Below are 20,493 nucleotides of genomic sequence, written 5' to 3' on the forward strand. Positions count from 1 at the left end.
GTAGCCTCGCGCCGTCATGGTGGAATGGCGCCAAATAGCAGAAGGTGCAACTCCACTGTACTGGATGTGTCACGTCAGCACAGTGGGGTTCCTATCGCTCAAGCCCAATTGGAACCAGCCGAGCAAGACTGCACAAACAAATGGGGACGGGTGATGGCGAACCTGACAGAGGATTCAGAGGGACGGCTCCCGTCCCCAGCCAATTCCACAGAGCTTACGTTTCGTCAACAACAGCGACGGAGAGTAAGACACCCAACATTGGAGGCACATGGGATAAAATGAGGAAAGGGGGGGGGGGGAAGGTAAACAGAAAGGGCGAACAGTTGTTTTTCGGTTGGCATCGAGGTTTTATTATCCTTTACAATGTACAATGTACAAAAATATAGAGTACCAAAAATTCACAGTGTCTAAAAGGCAGTGATTACAGTCTACATCACATCTAACAGTACCACCAGGTCAGTTGCATAGAAGGTTACCACGCCTTGTGGGGATGGAGGTCCTCAATGCCAGATCCAGAGCTATATCCAATGCCAGTCACAGGAAGCCTTAAGAAGAGGTGGAAGTGGGTAACATGAAAACTGTACCTAATTGTATCCCCAGATGAAGACATAGGCCTACGGGTTCGGGTATGGACATGATCTGAAACAGCTGTTTACTATGTTTATTTAGAGTTTTTAAAAGGGCACATGAATTAGCCTGACACTGCCAGCCTTAGAAGCTTAGTGTTTACAGGGAAATAGTCTGAAACGCTTCAGATGAGAATCAGTGGGCACAGTGAGAAATCTACTGATCAAATCAGCTAGGTTTTAGCAGTGCTTCAGAAGCTAACAAAAAGGCAGTATCAAAAAAAGGCTGCATCACATCAATACTGAAATCTGGGTCAGTCTCATCATTAATTACAATGATAAACTCACTGAAATAGCTGTAGCCTACTGACTGTATTCCTGGAAGGGAAAAAAAGATGTCTCTCTCTCTCTTCTGGCTGTCAAGCTTAGGTTTCAGTATATTATGCCCTGAAGCGGTCCAATCACTCTAAATAGTGTAGCGTTGGTCCCTAACCCAAATGGATCCAGACCACAATGACCACAGTGAACATTTCTGGGATGGCGACGCCAAGCTCTCTCGGGGAAGCATCATTTACTGATACTTCCACCATAAATCACACATTTGATACAGACAGTTATGTTGACTCAGGAGTCCTGTCATTTTGAACACCACAGGTCCTGGGCCAATATTATTTATCATAATGGATAGCAGAGTTCTCACTTTATAGAATGAGGTGCCCAAGGAACCACAGGTGACATATGGACATAAACACCGATACAGGATTACCTTACAGTGAGTTATCATTCAGACACGTAGTCCAGATACCTTCGTTTTTATTATTCAAGATGAAAATCTGCACTGCTGTCGGTCATATGCTGCTGGACTTCACGGACAGGTTCTATCCCCACACGTTCATATGGTTGGTATATACTGTGTACACATACGCTGTTCGCTTCGCTTAAACAACTATAAGGCCTTTTTTCTTTCTTTTTTTTTTTTTTTTTTAAGAAAAAAAGAAAACAGAAACAGTGTTAGCTATACAATATACATTTATATTACACTACCCCTTAGATGTCATTTCTTTTGTAGGCGCAGAAGGGCGTCTCCTATGTACAGATAAGAGCTCTCGTGCGTAGCTGAACTGATAGCACTGCTGGTTTGCATTCATTGGACAAGCTTAATAAAAATAGTTCTCCAGTGCCCCATTTTCCTTAACCAATATAAATATCACATATTGATGCTGATGATAATGATATCTCTCTCGGTTGTCGTACATGATGAAACACAGGGAAATACAGAAACGAACAGCCAGTATGAGTGTTTGGACACAATGCAGTCTGGCTTATGCTTTGAAAGATACACAGTCCACACACAGTGACAAAAATGACGGTATAACTTATAAACAACGTACAGATCGGACCATACAGTACTCATGCACACAAGTGCATGCTCATACACACAAACACATACATATATACGTGCACAGACACACACACGCACACACACACACACAGAGAAACAAACAAACAAACAAATGTAGAATGTAAATTAGCTCACTCACATTCCAATCACTTTTGGGAAAGCATGGTTTAGCTGTTAAGGAGGGCGCCAGTGATTCTTGCTACAGTTATAAATTATGAATATCTTCCATTACATATAATAATCTATGTTTTTTTTTCCTATATGCAAAAAAGTGATTAATAATATATTGCCTCTACAGAGCTGAAAAGAATATGTGTATCCTAAAGTGGGAGAGACATCCTTAACCATTCTTAATCCATCCATGGTCTGACATACTGCGCTTTAAATAGACATTACTATCCATCTAATCTATAAAGAACAAATATTTCCATCTTAAAAATAACCATTAAAAAACAAGTGCCACACTATCAGTATATTCTACCGTATTAAAACTCAGTCCACCCTGGTACATTTGGCATATCTCATATGACCACCAAGGCATACAGTACTCAGTAGGATGCATCCATTCAAAGACACAAGCAGATTCCCCCTTCCCGCAAAAAGAGGAAAAAAACAAAACAAACAAACTGTTATTCTCTGATAGTTTCTCATTTCACCAGCAGGCACCGGTGGTGCTCCCAACCCCTAACACTTACGAGAACCCCTGTTCTGAGATAGCCATCATCTCCATGGAAGCAGGTGCCATAGCGATTGTGCACCCGACTCAGACTGGCTGTTGTGAAGCCCCCCACCCCCACCCAAACCCCCAACTCTGGGTTCTTCCGCTCCAAATAGCGAATCCATTGCGATGACTCCTGGACAGAGGATGCAGGTGAAAAGTGTGGCACACACTAAAAGCTCCTGAGACCAGCACTGGCGGCGTGTCATCCTTTTGGAAATCTTTTTTTGATGCTGGGTTTCTGTGCGCGTACACACTCACACACTCACACACACACACACACACACACACACACACACACACACACACACACACACACACACACGACGTCCTTTATCCTACACGCTCTCCTCCAGACAGGCGACAGTGCTCTCAGGGGGGGGGGGGACACCTACTGTTCTAGAGTCCAAGTGATGCTCAGGGTGGTTCGGGGTCTTTGCCTGTGGGAGATGTGAGGGTGCTGTGTGACGGTAGGCTCCATATTGAGCTCTTGAAGTCTCCTTTTCTTTTCTCCTCCTCTCCACGTCCTCCTGCAGCACCTCAGAGAGCGTCATTGTGAGTCAGCGGAGGATTCCAGTAACTGCCTCTGTTTGATTTCCTATTTATGAGATGAAGGATCTCGGAGAGACAGCATTGAGACTTACTCAGTTCAGCTGACAGCTTCCTTACAGTGAGTTACTCAGGGCCATCGATATCAGTATTGCCTTGCCAACGATCCTCAGAAACAAAAGTTGCAACGCCCTCCAGCCCGTCCAACAGGGAGAGACTGGGGTTGAGTGACAGGCTTCTCTCCCCCAATGAGAGAGAGAGGGATGAGGTAAGGACAGTTGGGTGGAATGTTCCAGAAGGGCATCCCCTCAGATGCAGAGGGTTCAGGGGTTTTGGGGCGAGACAGGAGCATAGGAGAGAGGGGGGGGGGGGGGACAAAGGGAAGTCCAGTGCTTAAAGCCAGTCCTGTCACCATGGCAATGGCCTCATGGGAGACAGAGAACAAGTCTCAGCTGTTGTAGGTTCTACACGGAGAAGGGGAGGAGTCGGGCCGGTAGTCGTATTTGCCCAGAGCCGCGGGGTAGTAGGTGGTGGTGTAGACGTTCGTCTGCTGGAGGGGGGTAGGGAAGAAGTTGGTCCTCTCATCCGGTAGCAAGTTATTCTTATTCAAAGTCTGTAGAAAGAAGAACAAAGGCACCATGAAAGGGATAATGATAAGTATTCTCTTTCTCTCTCTTGCTCTTTCTTTGTCTCTTTCTCACTCACTCACACACACACACACACACACACACACACACACACACACACACACACACACACACACACACACACACACACACACACACAAAATCAGATAACGGCAAGAGGAGAGAAAAGGGCAAAGGTGTGAGCCATTCGGTGTTATTCATTAGTAATATCTAATGCATCTGAGGGGGGAAAAGCAATCAATAATTAAAATGCGCAGAGACCTATGGGTCATGGATGAACGAGTCATGGAAGGGCCATTTCATAGTTCTTGTGAGGAAAGTAATTTATATCAAAGACTCCAGAGTAACAGCAGAGGCAGCTCTGTAATTGCATTAGAAAATGTGTGAAATGCACAGCGATGACGGTAATGGATCACTCAGGGTGAGGTTTTTATTTGCAAAGCAGCTGTGTAATGGAAGAGATTCAACACACTGTCTTACTTTACAGTTGGTTGTGGTATGCCTGAAAGAATCAAGATGCTCGTCACATACATATGCCTATAAAACAATTTTGTTTTTAGATGATTGCTATACTTGAGTGACTGTCAATACTACATTGATGAAAAGTTTCCTTTGATCTCATAATGTTGTAGTTCACCAGGGGTCTGTCCTCAGTTCAATGATAAATCAGAGTTTATGTCTCCATCAAGACCTTTACTGCAGTGAGCGCCTCTCGTCACTTGAGTTCTTTCAAACTAATGTCAGGTTCTTTTCTGCAGTCACTCATCCATATTCTCTCCAAACAAAAAACCAACACTTTGCCTCTTTACCTCCAATTCTGTGGTAGTGTTGGTTGTTCAGCTGGCATTACTTAACTCGGACACTGGTACCCAAAGTGTGAAAAAGATAGGAATGAGATCAGAGGAAACCATGGAAAGACAGCGGAGGAGATCAATACTATCCGTGGCACAAGACTCACACAAGTGGCAGAACAGAAGGTAGTGGGAGAGACTGGGGGGCGGGGGGGGGGGGGGTAATTGGATGGGCAAGACAATCAGTCACATCCAGCTGTGGCAGTCCATTGCCCGAGCGCTGCTTAAACAGCCTAATGGAACCCATTAATAAAGACTGAGTGTGTACGAGGACCCGCAGTGGGGCCAGGAGAGGTGGCTAAACAACTCGCCTGGAGGAAAATGAACCAAGTCTCGCCTGTCCTTATGATCTGTAATCTCAGGCTTCTCATTTCTCTCATGAGAAACGAGGCCCCAGGGTCTACAGATCAATGACTGAGTTGGAATGAACTACCTTTTTGTTTTTTAAATGTAGTGTGTGCACGCATGTAGGGTGTGGTGTGTGTGTGTTTCTGTTTGCGTGTGTGTTTGTGTGTTGCGTATGTGTGTGTGTGTGTGTTCGTATATGTGGCGTGTAGTCTGTGTGTGTGTGTGTGTGTGTGTGTGTACGTCTGTGTGGTGTGGTGTGTGTGTGTGTGTGTGTGTGTGTGTACGTATATGTGTGGTGTGGTGTGTGCACGTTTATGTGTGGTGTGGTGTGTGTGTGTGTGTGTACGTATATGTGTGGTGTGTGTATGCTTATGTGTGCATGCTTATGTGTGCATGTGTGCACATTTACATGTATGCATGATTGTTTTGTATCCACTTTCACATGTTAAATATCATAATTTCAAATAATGTTAATATGACTGTGGAATCCTGATCAACAGAAGTAAATTATTTAGCTGACTTTCTTCCTGAGCTCATCTGCTATTGGTATATAGGTTCATCATCATGTATAATAATCCCTGATTAAATATGATTATAATAATGATTGTAATAATGGTGGAACTGATGACACCGTGGGAAATCCTGCAGAGTTGAGGCGTGCCTACCTTGAATTCCATGGGCGTGTATTTCTCGTTCTTTGGCGTGGTGTTGCCCTTGTAATTGAGGTGGTTGGGCGTGGTGGGGTGGATAACTGCAGACTCCTGCGACTGCTTATGGAAGCGCTGGCAGTAAACATACACAAGGAACGACAGCAGGCCTGCTCCCAAGAAACAGGACACGCCTGTGGCTATCAGGTGAAGCAGTGTGAACCCTGTAGGTGGGGGGAAAAAAAAAAATGTTGAGGTTGTGAGTTTGCCAGATTCGTACATAGAATTGAGACTCTTCCAAAGTTTCTTCCCTTCAAACCTTCTTCCCTGTGGCTGTCTAACATAACCAGCAATTACTTGGAAAGACTCCATGGGACGTCTTCAGACCTGCTATAGTCAATCTAACAACCCTGTAACAAGTGCAAGGAAGGAAGGACGCAACAGGTGTTGCTGTCAGGAAGTGAGGCCAGACAGTGCGAGAGCTGTGTGTGGACGTGCTGATAGGCCAGGACTCTGATTGGCCTACAGGTTGGTTGCGACGGACCAGTCCTGAGCTGAGCTGTAATGAGACTGGAGGACATGGAAGGCTGGAAGGCCTACAGGGGCGAGGGAGGGGGTCTAGTCTACATCAAGCCATCATCTTCACCACTCAGGACCAACTGCTCTAATTAAACCTTTTTGCAGACTGTGGGGAGGCAAGGCGTCGTGGAGGCGGCTCCACTGAGAGGGGGATGATGGGTAATGAGGTCCTCGTCGGTAGCCTGGGCAGCCCCCTGATGAGCTTGGGGTGGTGGAGGTGGGGAGAGGGGGGGTGTTGACGTATGAGGACAGACGAAGAGGGACGGGTGACAGAGTGTCTAAACAGCCTGCCCTTCTGCAGTAGGGCTTTAAGCATCCCACAAAGGCCATCTCATGTATATTTCATCTGAGGGCTGAATGTGTGTGTGTGTGTGTGTGTGTGAATTCATGTGTGAGTGTGTTTGTATCAGCGACTGTTTTTTTCCAGTGCATGTGTATGCATGTGCAATGCTGGTTGGGTGAAGTGTGTGTGTGTGTGTGTGTGTGTGTGTGTGTGTGTGTGTGTGTGTGTGTGTGTGTGTGTGCGGCCCCTGTAGGCCTCAGTGGGGAGCTCTGAGAGAGAGAGGGGTGTGGAGAATGGCAGGGGCTCAGAGCGCAGCAGAGCGGCAGGGTGTGAAGAATGGAGTTGAGCCCACTAGAGCCGACTCCACCACCACCTCTACCTCAGCCACCCGCTCTCCCATCACTCCTGCCAGCACAGCCCTCTCACACTCATTTACATTACAGAGAGAGAGAGAGAGAGAGAGAGAGAATAAATATATTAATAAGAAGAGGAATAAAGAATGAAAAATGGGGGTGTTTGAAGGGGAGCACACACCTGGCGTGTGTCTGTTACCTCCTATGGTCTGGATGAAAAGCAGGTCACACACACACACACACACACACACACACACACACACACATTTGTATGCACGCATACACACACACAGAGCTATAACTCATGCACAAAGAGAAAGCTCACACATAGACACATGCCCGCGGTGCCCTCGGCAAATTGTATGCATGCATCCAGACATGCACAATGTCACTCACACGCTCGCACACATGCCACAGGAGTCTGCAGAGACCAAGGTGAGAGGAGAGGTGCAGAGATTTATCTACTTACTTCCACACAGCTGCTCTTTTTCATAGCCGGACGCTGGAAGAATCACTACAGAGAGGTAGAGAAAAAACAGGGCACAGACGGTTACAATCCAGTTTTTGTATTGGCCTGCAGCTAAAGTGACCATCAATCCGCTCTCCTGCCCTCCCGAATCTGATGGTGGATTTAAGGAAATTCGGGGAAAGGCTGTCGGGGTGACTCGACAGACGTGAGCCGGAGAGGATCAGCCCGCATTAGAGGAATCATTCCTAAATCCCCAAAGAACTGGAGACTTCCCACTTCTCACACACTGCCACCTCCATGGCACTTCAGAAGTGTGTGTGTGTCTGTCTAGATGTGTGTGTGTGTGTGTGTGTGTGTGTGTGTGTGTGTGTGTGTGTGTCTGTTGGGGAGTGTGTTTGCCCATATTTTAAAATGTGCATGGGTGCTTGAAGGCGTTATAATTGAGATGCGCACACATCCTGATTAATCTCAAGACAAATCTGCCCCCCTCGCCTCGCTGCTCACCCGTCTCTCCCTCCCAAAAAAAAAAGAAAAAAATTGGAGCGAGATTGGATGTGAGGCTGGTGTAGTGAGTGACATCACATTAATATGAATTATGCCACTCCGTTCACTTGGTATTCTACACTGGTGCCCCCCCCCCCCCCCCCCCCCAAAGCTGAGCCCCATGGTTGTTCAATCTACTGGCAGTGAAACACTAGCTTCAGCTGAGGTGTACGCTCATTTTCCAGGGGTAGTATTGTTACAATTTCATAAACCTTTCTGAAAGCCTAAAGGAAACTTTGTTTCAAAATCTCCTGCACAATAAATAGCTATGTGTGTAAACGTACGCATTGACATGTACAACATGGAGGCAAAAACTGGACTAATTATTGAACTGCTGTTCAAGCTGTTGTTGTTGTTTTTTTCCCCCATTTGGAGTCGTGACGGAGACTGCTTCCCAGGAGCGGCAGCGTGAGATGGTGTAGTGTGTGTGTGTGTGGGGGGGGGGGGGGGGGGGAGTAACCTGGGATCTCGTTGCAGTCCCTGTGCTGGGAGCTGTTCCCCACACACGGCGTGGAGCCCTGGGCCCCGCAGGCCCGACTGCGCAGCTGCAGTCCTGTGTCGTCGCAGGCGGACCACACTGACCACGCCATCCAGCCGCCTGCCAAAGAGAAGTGACACGCTAAATCTCTCACAGACAAAACAAAAACAAACAAACACACCCACCCACACGCTGTCGCTCTCTACTCGCAGAGAGTACCGAGGAGCTGTGAAAGCAGACATTTTGGGGAGATGTGTTTCATGTCAACATGAGAGCCCACCCAGACATGGGAAACAAACAAATGGCCCAGCAGCTACATACAGCCCATGGCAGCCACATTAGCAGACACATACAGAGAAGAAAAAAACAAAACATTGTTTTTCTCCTCGAGACATACAGTAAACATAAAAGTACAAACACCATGACACAGTTTATTTGTTTTACTGCACAACTCACTTAAATCAGTCTTTTCCTTTCATTTTCTAAATAAACGAAACCAAGATGTCTTCTTTGTGGTTTGCCTTTTTAACTTCCAATTGGATGTGTGAAGACTTTCCTGTCAGTCAAACCTTCGTATGCACCATTTCGCAGCTGCACTCGAGTTCAGAAGTTTGCCTTGATCCACAAAAAAATGACTTCAATAATGACGCTAAGCGGCCAAGATAATTGCTTTATCCATCTCCATTTCTTGGCGCCAATCACACTAAGTGTTTGCTCAGAAAGTAAAAAAAGAAAAAAACAATTAAACTGGGGGCCTGCTGGCATTGATGGACGAAGGCAGCACTTCACTTAATACACTCCCTGCAGCTAAAACTACCAGACCTGTCCCCCATCCCCACTAACCCCTCCACATTTACATTCCCCCACCATCTTAAATCATCCGTCTCGCCAAAGACAGGGGGGGGGGGGGGCTCCTTGCAGGGCCATCAGATTGGGCTCTGACTGACAGCCAGTGGGAATCTCTACGGCTCTTGGGTCAAGGTGGGCACCTGCTGGTACCACCCTATGTTTGCTTTGGGAGATTAATTGCAGTGGCGGGCAGTAGCCATTTGGCGCTGTCTGTGTAAGCAACAGGTTTTTGAAAAAAGAGAAAAGAAAAGAAAAAAGATCTGGTCAAATGATGAGCATTAATCTCCTACTGAAGCTCACGCTCAATAGTAAGAGGGGGGTTATCCGTTATTGTCTGCGGTTCATAAACGTGGTGGTATTAAAATTGCACCGCAGCACAATAGGGACTTAAGACGGCTCGACCACTGCCAAAGTGATGTGGTTTTGGTCTATGTTTTCTGAACACCACCCCCATAACCGCCTGGAAAGAATACACACAGCACGGCACGGCACTTGAGGAAATTAAGCATGGATTGGGGCTCGAAAGAAAAAAAATGGGGTGCTGTTGCTCAAAGTCCGCAGGGGCTTTTCTATGGCGAGGCAGACTCTCTCACACATGGGTCCAAGATTAGTTCGCTTCATAAATATTTGAGTTGCCTTTTGGGAGCAGATGTGAGGATTTAGAGTAAGGGAGCAGAGAGGGCCCCTTGACATACATGCATGAATAGCGTAGACTGTAACAGTCCTGTACCGAAAATACGACGCACACTCCAAGCCCCACTATGATCCCTTGGCAGATAGTTTTCGCTGGAGTAGACAACTGATGTAAACCAGGCTCAGCTTGATTGGCAGTCAAGACAATCTGTGGATCTATCTACAGGGAATGAACCATCTACATCTCCTGAACGTGCAGTCGATCCTCTCCACCCACAGAAGCCCCAGGATCTGCAACATTTGGAATTTGAATCTATAATGGGAAAGATGACCTCCAAATGAAAATAAAGTTGCTTTCTAACCGCCTGTTTTAAATTCAGAGAGGTAGTCGTGACTGGCTGGGCAACTTGCAGACATCTTTAACGATCAACTTTATATGAATAAGGCACATTTAGGGGTGCACACACACCATTCCTTATCCAAAGCTGTGCTCCATCAGGGTACATACACATTTTCACCAATCAATTTCCATGACTTTGAAGGAAATGTTCATTACCATACATTTTCTGAAATGTCTGTGTATACATTAAAAATGAAGTTGGCCACTAGAACTGGGTTCCAAAATGTGTTTTCAAAAGTTACTGTTATCATTCAGGAGAGCAGTCACGACGAGTAATCCTTTCCTATTATTTAAAGAAAACGAAACATAAAATCTAAATATTAAAAACTGGTTGACCATACTTCACCAATATTCTTCTTGCAGCACAAAAATTATCCTTCAGTATGCATGAACCTTCGAGGGACTTATTTTGAAACGCCATCTCCAGGCAAGACTATAATTTCACAACTGAATACAAGGCAGGATAACATAATGTATATGTAGTTCATTTAACTTTTAATGGGGATAGAGATCCAGCTATGTGGTGAAGGGCAGTCGAATGTCTACTTTCATACTACCTTCACTGCAGTCAAGTGATGTGACTAATCTGCCGGATCATTAAAGTATTATTTAACCAATACAGATTTCTCCCAGTTGATCTTAACTGAACCACATATACTCTAATATACAGTTCATTGTGAAGCAGATTTCCATGAGTTTACCAAAACTTTCTGGCTTCATTTATTTTTCCAAAACTTTCTGGCTTTATTTATTTTTCCATTTTCAAATCCCAGGTTTTCCATGACTATGAACACTATCTGTTGAGCTGACCTGTCTTGTGATGGAGGAGACTCTGGCGTAAGTAAGTGGAGGGGGTCGGGGGGGTGGCGGTGTCTTACCATCACAGGGGTGTGTGTTACAGAAGGCCTCCTCCGTGTGCAGGCCGATGCAGATGTTCCCTCCGCGGGCGGGCGCAGGGCTGGAGCAGGTGCGCGTGCGCTGGTAGTGCCCCCTCCCACACGCCACCGAGCACTCAGACCAGCGCGACCAGCAAGACCAGGCGCCATTCACTGAGGTCGGCCAGACAGCACACAAACAAACATAGAAGCGTACACAAACACACACACGCGTACAAGTGGACGGAACGCACAGCAAGCAACCAGACACAAACACAACAAGACATCAGGCAGGCCGAGGGGAGACGCAAACAACGTGGCGGCACGAGACGTAAACACAAAACGCACACACACACAAACGCACACACACAAAAACACAGTTCGACAGCAAGCACGGAGGTCGGTAGACGCCACATACCAAACAAACAACAAGGAGAAAGCAGGCAAGCAAGACGTACACAAAAAAAACACAAACACACAAAACAGACAAATAATTAAAAATCAAAGGCCAAAGCAAAACCAAAGCAAAAGCACACATGACAGATTTCAGACTTGCATCGCTGACAAGATGGAAACGGAAGTGTCGGTGAGGTGAGGTGATGAATGGTGTTTTATCCGTTTTTTCCGCCTGGAGAAGCGAAAGGCGATTGCCGTAGCTCTGGCTTTTTTTTAGCTTGGCACAGCACGTCTTGATTAACCTCCCCTAATAAGCGCTTTTCACACCTGAGAGTCATCATTAGAGCAACACACCAGCAGCCCGGCCTCCCTCTCCCCACGGTGCAGCACTCTCACCTCTTCCAGAAATGAGAGAGAGAGAGAGAGAGAGAGAGAGAGCAGGCGAGCTTCATTCAGCGCTTCCATCTGAGTTAGAGAGCCTCCGTCTCCTCCTCCCCCCTCTCTGCTCCCCTCATCCTCCCCTCCGCGCATTTCATCAGTAAAGAGTAAAGAGAGAGAGTGAGAAAAAGATGGATAGAGGGAGTGAGAGATGGATGGAGAGAGATTGGTTCAAGTTCTCCTCTCCCCCCCCCCCCACCTCAAAAAAATAAAAACCTTAAAAAAGTCCATTTACTCCAGGGGATTACTGGGATGAACTGGGGCATGACGACAGTGAGGTGAGGAAGATGGCCGCTGTCGAGAGGTAGTTGGTGTGAGTGAGAGTGAGTGCTCATGGATGTCAGGGGAAAGGACAGAGCCGTTTGTCTGAAGTGGCAGCAGCGCACGCTAGACACGTGTACATAAGGCCAGAACGTGAGTGCCATAATGAAGGAGCTGAGTAAATTACAAGCAGCCATTTCTCTCTCTCTCTCTCTCTCTCCTTTATTCCTTCTCTCTCTCTTTTCTCTCTCTCTCCCTCCCTGGCTGGCTGTCTCAGAAGACGAGCTGTGTAAATCAGTTTGCCGATGTTAATTAAGAGCGCTGCTCTGCTCGGTTTGAGGCTGAAGAGGAAGCACTGGCATGAGGAGTCCATTGGCATTCGCCTGATGAGGTGGCTGGGGATAAAGGCAGTAGCGTCTCTCTCTCTCTCCTTTTCTCTGTCTCCCTCTCTTCTCCACTCTCTCTCTCTCTCTCTGTCACTCTCTTTCTGAGATGAAAGTCGCCTCTAATTCGTTTAATTCCTCCACAAACACTTCAGCATTACGTGGGAGACAGGGGACCTGGAGGAAAGATCTGGAACGGCACCGCCGCTTTAGGGACTGATCACCAGATCCACATCTAATCATGGCTGCTTATTTGAGTTAGTCTCCGAGATGAGGCCTCTGTTTGTCCACAGCTACCCGTCAACACAGCCAAAGATTAAGGGGTCTGATATATCTGACTTCAGATATCCCAGAGTGCTTGGCTTGTCAGAGCGCCGGCAGGTATGGTCTCCCCTGAGGAGAGACGTGGAGTGGCCAGGGGCACTATGGGAATTCTTAGCTGTCCATTAGCTAATGGAAACTAGTAATCCACTTAGCACATCTTAATGGAACGGACCAAATTTTCTCCTCCCAAGCTACGCATTTATGATGGTGTTTGCAAAAGGACTCTTTGTGTGTGTGTATATATGTGTGTGTGTGTGTGTGTGTGTGTGTGTGTGTGTGTGTGTGTGTGTGTGTGTGTGTTCTACCTGGGCAAGGCTGGGGGTTACAGTCCTGGTACTCCACTGGTGACCCGCGGCATGCAGAGGGGTTGCCCTTGCCCTCGGCTGTAGAGCAGGAGCGCCTGCGGGTGCGGTAGCCTTTGGCACAGTCCTGGGTGCACGACGACCACGTCTCCCACGACGACCAGGCCGAGCCCGTCAGTCGCACCACGGGGGTCTTCAGTAGCTCGTCCACCAAGGCTGGAATTAAGCAAACATATCCAGATTAAAAGAGTATTCACTATGAAGTAGTTCACTTTCTAGAGGGATACTTTGTATATACATGGTGTAAGTGAAGACTTCAATGCTCAACAGGTTGTTATTTAATTGAGCCACCTTCATTTTGACTGGATTCTTCCTCCTGTCTGCCAAGGTTAGCTGTAATTCTATCGGTTAGTTTTATGGCACCAGTGACAGAACAATCTGACAGTGGAGCACGCTGTGGCTACCTGTGCAGAAATCCTCTATCTCGTATCTCCTCTCGAGTTTAGTTTTTTTTACGATGGCACTGAATCGTCCGGCTCCCAGGGCTGGCTGGAGGGCTGAGGTGCCTATCAGCCGTATCTCCTCGACACGAGCCCATGACAGCAGGTTATGGCTAATCGATGCCAAGGCCGACAAGCATAAACTGGCTAAGCGCTGAACTGTGGCCCTGGGCTGTCTGGTCGGATGGGGGGTGGACGGGGGTGGGGGTGGACGGTGGTTTGAGGTACACAAGGCACTTGCAGGCTGAATGACCCATTGACCCAACACACGCAGAAAGACACACCAACAAATACACAAACACACAGACTAATACGTACACCAGTATGTAAAGTAAGCCAAAAGAAAATCAACAGGGAAACAGTATTTCCAAGGGGAAAAGCAAACAGCGGCACTGGACTGTAAAATGTTCTCGGCGGTGTTGAATGCAATTCTGAAACAGTCACTAGAGACAACAACAATAACAAAAATAACATCACGATGGACCACGTCCTGTCTAAAGCAATAGTACTTCAAAGTGGCTGTGTGTGAAGCGTTCTTGATTTTCCATTCATCACATCATTTGAAATGTTGTTCAGGTCTGTGGTTTTGATCTTTTTATGAGTCTATAAACAAGATAGAATGTGCTTGTTGACTATATTATACATTTTCACTATGCTTTGAAGCTTCCTTTAATATGCCCTCTATATCATTTCCCTCAAATAACAAATAACAAGAGTGAAGTCATCTCTATCTCTCTCTCTCTCCCTCTCTCTCTCTCTTACTCTCACCGTCTGTCTCGCAGGCGGCCGAGCCGTCGTTGGGGCAGAAGCGTGTCTCCAGCTTGCGCTTGCCCAGCTGCAGCTCGTGCGGGTCGGCCAGCTGTGCACGGCACGTGTAGCGCAGCCGCTGCTCCTGCCGCGCGCCGCCCTGCGTCACGTTCACCGGCATCCACGGCGTCCACGGCGTGTTCCGCCGCACCTCTGGGCACGCATCCAGGTTACAGGCTTTATACTCCTGCAGGAGGGGAGAGGGGAGGGGAGGGGTGAGGTGAGGTGAGGCGCTGAATCGGATTAAAGCTTCTGGGTCGACTTGGTCTGCATACATTTTATTTTCGTCATTTTGTTTGCTCCGTCCGTTTCGTTTCGGATTTCAATTCACCTTCAATTCAATCCCCCTCACTCTGCCCCATCCGTCATCCATTTAGAGCCGTCATGTCGTTGCACCTGCTTGGCTCTACGTAAGCTTTTTTTTTGGTTTCGTTTTTTTCCCTCACCCGCCTGCATGACTGAGGGTACAGCAGCGTTTGCACACTGCAGTGTTTTTTGCCTCCTCTCCTTCAGCAGCCCAATGGGGCTGGAAAGGAGCAGCCAAATGAGAGACACTTCATTTGGAGTTTTAATAACGTTAATTAAAATCCACCGAGTGAGTCTGGGTCATTAAGTGCAATGGAGTGGCTGCTAAAAAGCCCCATGTGGAGGGATGGAGGGGTGGAGGGATGGAGGTGGGGACGGATGCGATGGTTGAGGTGAGTGGCTCTCGGCTGAGTTGAGGGAACCCTCGCCGCACCGGGAGTGGGGTCAGGAATAGTCAACCGCTCCACTTTGCTGAGCACAGAAATGTCACCTCTGGACTTCACCAGAGCCGCGGCCTTCCAAAAACAGGAACAGGTTCAGAAAAACCCAGCTCTGTGCACTACCAGTCAGCGCTTTTACATCCAGGCAGCCACAGAATATATTTTTCTACTGCATGATGAATGTTTTCACTTTTCTCCCTACTTATGTTAATCATGGTTTCATCCCATCCCAACCCCCCTTATTTCTCTGGTATCTCCTTTACATTGTTATCCTCTTAAGCTTGTTTTTCCATTACTGGTTATCCGGCTTAAAACATGGTGACACTTGTTTTTTTTTTCATTGATGGATTCTTCTATGTACGCCTTTCATTCATGTTTCCTTGTTATCATTCTGTGGCGTATTCCCTGCTTTCGTATCCACATTAGCATCATAACCACATTAGCATCGCCGTCATCCTTACCAGGGCACAGCCGGGGCAGCTGTTTCCGTTCTCACAGGTGCGCACACGAGAGTGGACCCCCCCTCCACACTCCGCACTGCACTTGGTCCAGGATCCCCACGATGACCAGAAGACGGGCTGAGGACACGTCACCTTCTCATTGCAGAACCTGCAAAGGAGGATTCCCCATTGAGGACCACCCACATCAGACTCAACGCATTCCAGTGGATGCATAAAAAATTCAGAAGTGTAAATGATAAATTGCAGCTTTACGAACAGTGCAATAACATCAGCATCTACAGAACCACACTAGGCCTCACCTCTGTTCTCTGGCCTGTCCCACACACACTCGGCCCCCGTGTCGGGGTGCGGGGTTGTTGCACGACCTCTGGCGCACCTCAAAGCCGATCTCACACGTGGTGCTGCACTGGCCCCACGATGACCACGGAGTCCAGCCTCCGTTTCTGCAGCAGAGGATCAAAAAGATTTTACATTCGGTGACCACAGTGACTGCGAGTGACCCTGCCAGTAGCCCTGAATTTATTTTCCAATTGAGGGGCAGTGCTGTCGTTAGGTGATAACAGCAACTGTGATCGGCCCTGTCACTAGCGCGGAATTTATTCGCCAGTCCAGATGCGGAGAGTTGTCGTTGGGTGACCCCATATTTAAAAGTCCAAGCTAATTTGTCACTGGCCTGCCGCAAAAGCTGAGGCAGTGACGACAAGTGTTTGATGTGGCAACATATTCCCTCAATTTGCTTGAGTGCTTTTCCTCCTGTAGAGCACCTCTCATGATTTAATTGCCACTTCGTCCGACAACACAATCCAATTTCGACACATTGGATTTAATCTCGCATGCGCTCACAGCAAAGCTGCGTTTTTTGTGCTGTTTGGACACAAAGTCAACTAAGTCATTATAAATGGGCTGTTTGTGCTCTGCTCCTAACAAACAGAGAAAAAAGAGAAACCTTTAATGATTAAGCACTCTGGTTTGACCAAGCTCCAATCCAATGAATAATAAGGAACCGCACACTGTTTTTCCACTCTTTGATGGACAATATCTGGTCTATTTGAAGATAATATCATGGCGTGTTTGATTTGTCTGACAGGCGGATCTGGGAGTGTGTGTCTCTGGTGAAACAGCAGGTCTCTTGGGCTCTGTGGTAACGATGCTTGTGAAAGTACTCTCTTATGATGTGGGCACTGTACCTGGAACAGTTGGACACCTCGATGGTGGGGCCTTCACAGTTCTTGCCCCCGCAACGGGGAAGTGGGCTGTCGCACGTTCTGGAGCGGCACAGGCAGGCGCTGGAGCCGTCGCCGTCGGTATGGCTACAAGGTTGCCATGGCACCCAGGGCCCAAAGACACCATTAGTGGTCTGGTTCTGCAGCTGCGATACATGGAATGACACGTCTGAGAACAACTCAAGAAACAAGTACGGATCATGAAGCAAAAGCACACCAGTCACACGCACACCAGCAACGGTCTTCTGACATGGTACATGACAAGTTTCCCACATGACAGATCGTTAAACTGCAGAGGAAAATCCCTTGAGGGTGGAAGAAGTGAGCATGCTTCAGGATAGCAGTCATCTGTATTGCACTCGGGGGCCACTGGGAAAACACAGGAGGAAGAAGGCTGTTGGTGCTGTTGGTGCTGTTGGTGCTTACAGGGCAAGCTGTGATGTTTTGAGTCCACTTGCTCATGTCGGAGCTGTCTTCGAAGGTAGTGCAACGCCTCTGCTTCTGATCCCAACCGCAGTAGGGGTCCCTTGCATCCAGGCACACCCTGCAGTGGGGAAAATAGGGAGAGGCCAAAAACAGGAACAAGATTCAGAAAAATACCACTTCTAGCCCCCCCAATCCTTTTTCTGTTTGTTTAAACCAAATGAACACTCACACACTCGCTCCTGCCTCAGGCTTCCCCAACCCTTGTGATCCGAAACTACAAAGCCGATGGGGAGGAGAGGTAAACAAATCTCCATGTAACCCCCCCACCCTCCCATCCTCCCCATGCCACCCACAACGCAGCATGACGAAACGGCGATTAAATATTTGTAAGCTGCCAAAAAAAAAAAAGGCCCAGCAGCTTAATGAGCAGTAATTAAATCTAAACCCGCTAATGAAGCTAAGCCACGGGGGCTGATCTGGGGAGGGCCTGAGAAAGTGGGGCGGTTTGGTACTACCATGTGCCACCAGTAAGGCCACCCCCCCCTACCCACCCCTCTGTTAGCTCGAGAGACTTGCATTTTTGGCACCGGGTGGTAGCTGGTTTATTTGTGTGGGACTGCTGGCCGTCCAACCCCGAGGTTGAGGAAACACAAGCGGTGTTGATACAGCACCCCGTGCCAAGACTAAATCTTGTTAGCAGGGAAAGGAGAGCTGATCAGGGGAAGCCAAATGGAACACAGTTATAAGGGGGAAATGGGTTATTGGTTAATGTTTAAACTTCTGTCAAGGCCAGGAAGATTTTGATGAGAGGTTTAGCATATTTCACCACTTTTGGTAGGTCTACTGGAAGTCTGCTTACTTTTTAGATGTGACACAGTTAGCATTGTGACAGAAATGCAACTTTGGAGTACATCTGTAGACTTGACACCTTCTGACATATGATTGGCAAGTCATCACGATAACTGTCAAATCACAAGTCAAGCTTGGCAGTTGAGGCAGATTGCGACAACGGCAAAGTTTAACTTTTTCTGTCACGCCAACTAAGGGTCAAAATGTTTTTGTTACTAGGAGCCTGTTACCTTATACTTGGGGCTTAAACCGCTCCATGTTGTTCACAACAAGTCTCCTTCAAATCATTTACCTTTCAGGAGCACTCCCAAGCTCCCCACACACATTATGCCTGCCAACACCACCCCCAGCTGAGCGCCTCATTCTGTCATACTTGTAGCGGAGTACAGGATATCCTGCTTAGACACGCCACCTTGGTGTCGTTAGCCTCCCGCAGTTCATAGCAAGAGACGAACACCACTGCTGATGCAGTTATCCCTGTTCATCCCGCTAGTAATTGTGTCTGCCTAGTCAGCTAGCGGGGAGCGGAAAAGACCTGCAAAACCCAATGATGGGGCAATCAAAATCTGGGCTCAGCTCCACGTCCTACCTGGGGGTGTGTGTGTGTGTGTGTGTGCGTGTGGGACCTAATAAAAACCTTGCAGCCCTTGGCATGCCGGAGGCAGAGGGAGGAGGGACATAAATCAGTTGCTGGACCTGTCGCTTTCAGGGCAGATTTTGGAGCACAAATAAAACAAAAACTAAAAAAATCAAAGCCAGGTTCACACCTGCTACAATGTTAAACTTCCTGTTTAAGAGCCACTTTTGTGACCCATGTCTCAATGCCACGTCTCTTCTAGAATGCTGCAGAATTCTGTTTTCCACACAGATGCACCTCCCGCTCCGGTTTACACACTCACAGCGTGTCACAGCAGTTATTTCTCCACAACGCCTGTTCTTTCCCCAGCATGTGTACCAGTATGTGTACGAGATAATTAGCGCTGGTCAGGGCTGGGTCTAATTGGCGACTCGAGGCACAGGAGAGACAATGCTACTGGTCTGGAGGAGATCAAGGAGCCAATTACCTCAGGTCATCCCCGAGGCCAGCGCCCGGAGCCTTCTGACCCATAAGCCGAATCCATTTACACCAAAAACATTCCCTGTTCCTCCCCACCATTAATTAAACCTGAAAAAGAAAATTCTCCCCCATATAAAACCACTAGCAATGAAAGCCAGCCACCCGTGCAAGCCCTTAAGACTGCGAAAAAATGGGGGGGACTAGGCGAGAATCGCTGACGTGACGGTTTGACGAGCGCACAGCAGCACGGAAGGTAGTTTTTCTTTATTTCACTGACGAGCGCTCGCCACATAAACACACTATGGGGCACTGCCAAGCCTGAGCCAATCTCATGCCAGCCTCCAGCGCCCACTCTGTGATGGAGACGGCTTCAGCGGCAGGCCGGGGATGCTGACGTCTTGCCTGTTTCTGCCCGCTGTCTATCGAGCGGCCATTAGTAGGGAGATTTACAGCCAAGCCCTGGGGCAAAAGAAGGAGAATTACCTCCTCCTTGACCTGACAGAGGCACAGAAGACTCCAATCACATAACCCACCCCCGCCACCACCACCTTCTCCTCTTCCTCCTCCTCAGTGCAACAATGTGGATACCTGTGAAATGTTGAAGCGTGTGTAAAGAACTAGGATAAATAAAACAGGTGCCTCCCTGTGCAGAGTTACAGCTCTTTCTCCAAAGACCAATGAGGGTGAAACTGGGTGAGGTCAGGATGGAGAGGAAGACAGGGAAGAATGTGTGTGGGTTTGTGAGTGAGTGTGTGTGGGTCTATGAGTGAGTGATTTGTGTGTGTGTGTGTGTGTGCGTGCGTGTTTGCTTGCGGGCCTCTCCTGGGTTGCGGCAATGTGTGGCCACATTGTTGTATAATTCAACAGCCCTCTCCTTCCTGATAGCCCACTATATCAAAAGCCGCGGAGCCACAAAGAACGGCCTATTACATTTTTAAAGAGCGCACGTGATAAAAATAAACCAACACATAAACCAAGCGGCTCACGACGGACAGCGCGTGATAAATCTCGCCCTGCTCTCCCCGGCTGTCGGGGGGGACGAGGGGGGGGGGGACGATTGTAAAACCAGTGTCCCCCCTTTTATAGGCTTGTTAAAAGTAAGATATGAAAGCAAACAGTTATTAGTATGC

The 20,493-nt window shown here is 47.8% G+C and overlaps 1 protein-coding gene across 4 annotated transcripts in view; it reads right to left on the bottom strand.

Moving 5' to 3' along the window:
• Positions 1-326: 326 nt before the first annotated feature.
• Positions 327-20,493, bottom strand: part of sema5ba (sema domain, seven thrombospondin repeats (type 1 and type 1-like), transmembrane domain (TM) and short cytoplasmic domain, (semaphorin) 5Ba) — a 107,265-nt gene continuing 87,098 nt past the window's right edge. For 2 of the 4 annotated variants that reach the window (XM_031585021.2, XM_031585016.2), the window contains 11 exons: positions 17,458-17,575; positions 16,996-17,177; positions 16,108-16,251; positions 15,809-15,956; positions 14,563-14,788; positions 13,298-13,510; positions 11,194-11,364; positions 8,416-8,553; positions 7,413-7,457; positions 5,747-5,952; positions 327-3,848 (listed from right to left, as the gene is read on the bottom strand). In XM_031585021.2, the coding sequence (XP_031440881.1) occupies positions 3,684-3,848; positions 5,747-5,952; positions 7,413-7,457; positions 8,416-8,553; positions 11,194-11,364; positions 13,298-13,510; positions 14,563-14,788; positions 15,809-15,956; positions 16,108-16,251; positions 16,996-17,177; positions 17,458-17,575 (1,756 nt within the window). In that variant the 3' untranslated portion in view covers positions 327-3,683. Of the gene's footprint in view, positions 3,849-4,362; positions 4,385-5,746; positions 5,953-7,412; positions 7,458-8,415; positions 8,554-11,193; positions 11,365-13,297; positions 13,511-14,562; positions 14,789-15,808; positions 15,957-16,107; positions 16,252-16,995; positions 17,178-17,457; positions 17,576-20,493 lie in introns of all 4 variants that reach the window. The other 2 variants (XM_031585024.2, XM_031585028.1) reach the window with 2 other exon arrangements.

This window comes from Clupea harengus, chromosome 2, assembly GCF_900700415.2.
Source record: "Clupea harengus chromosome 2, Ch_v2.0.2, whole genome shotgun sequence".
NCBI lineage: Eukaryota > Metazoa > Chordata > Actinopteri > Clupeiformes > Clupeidae > Clupea > Clupea harengus.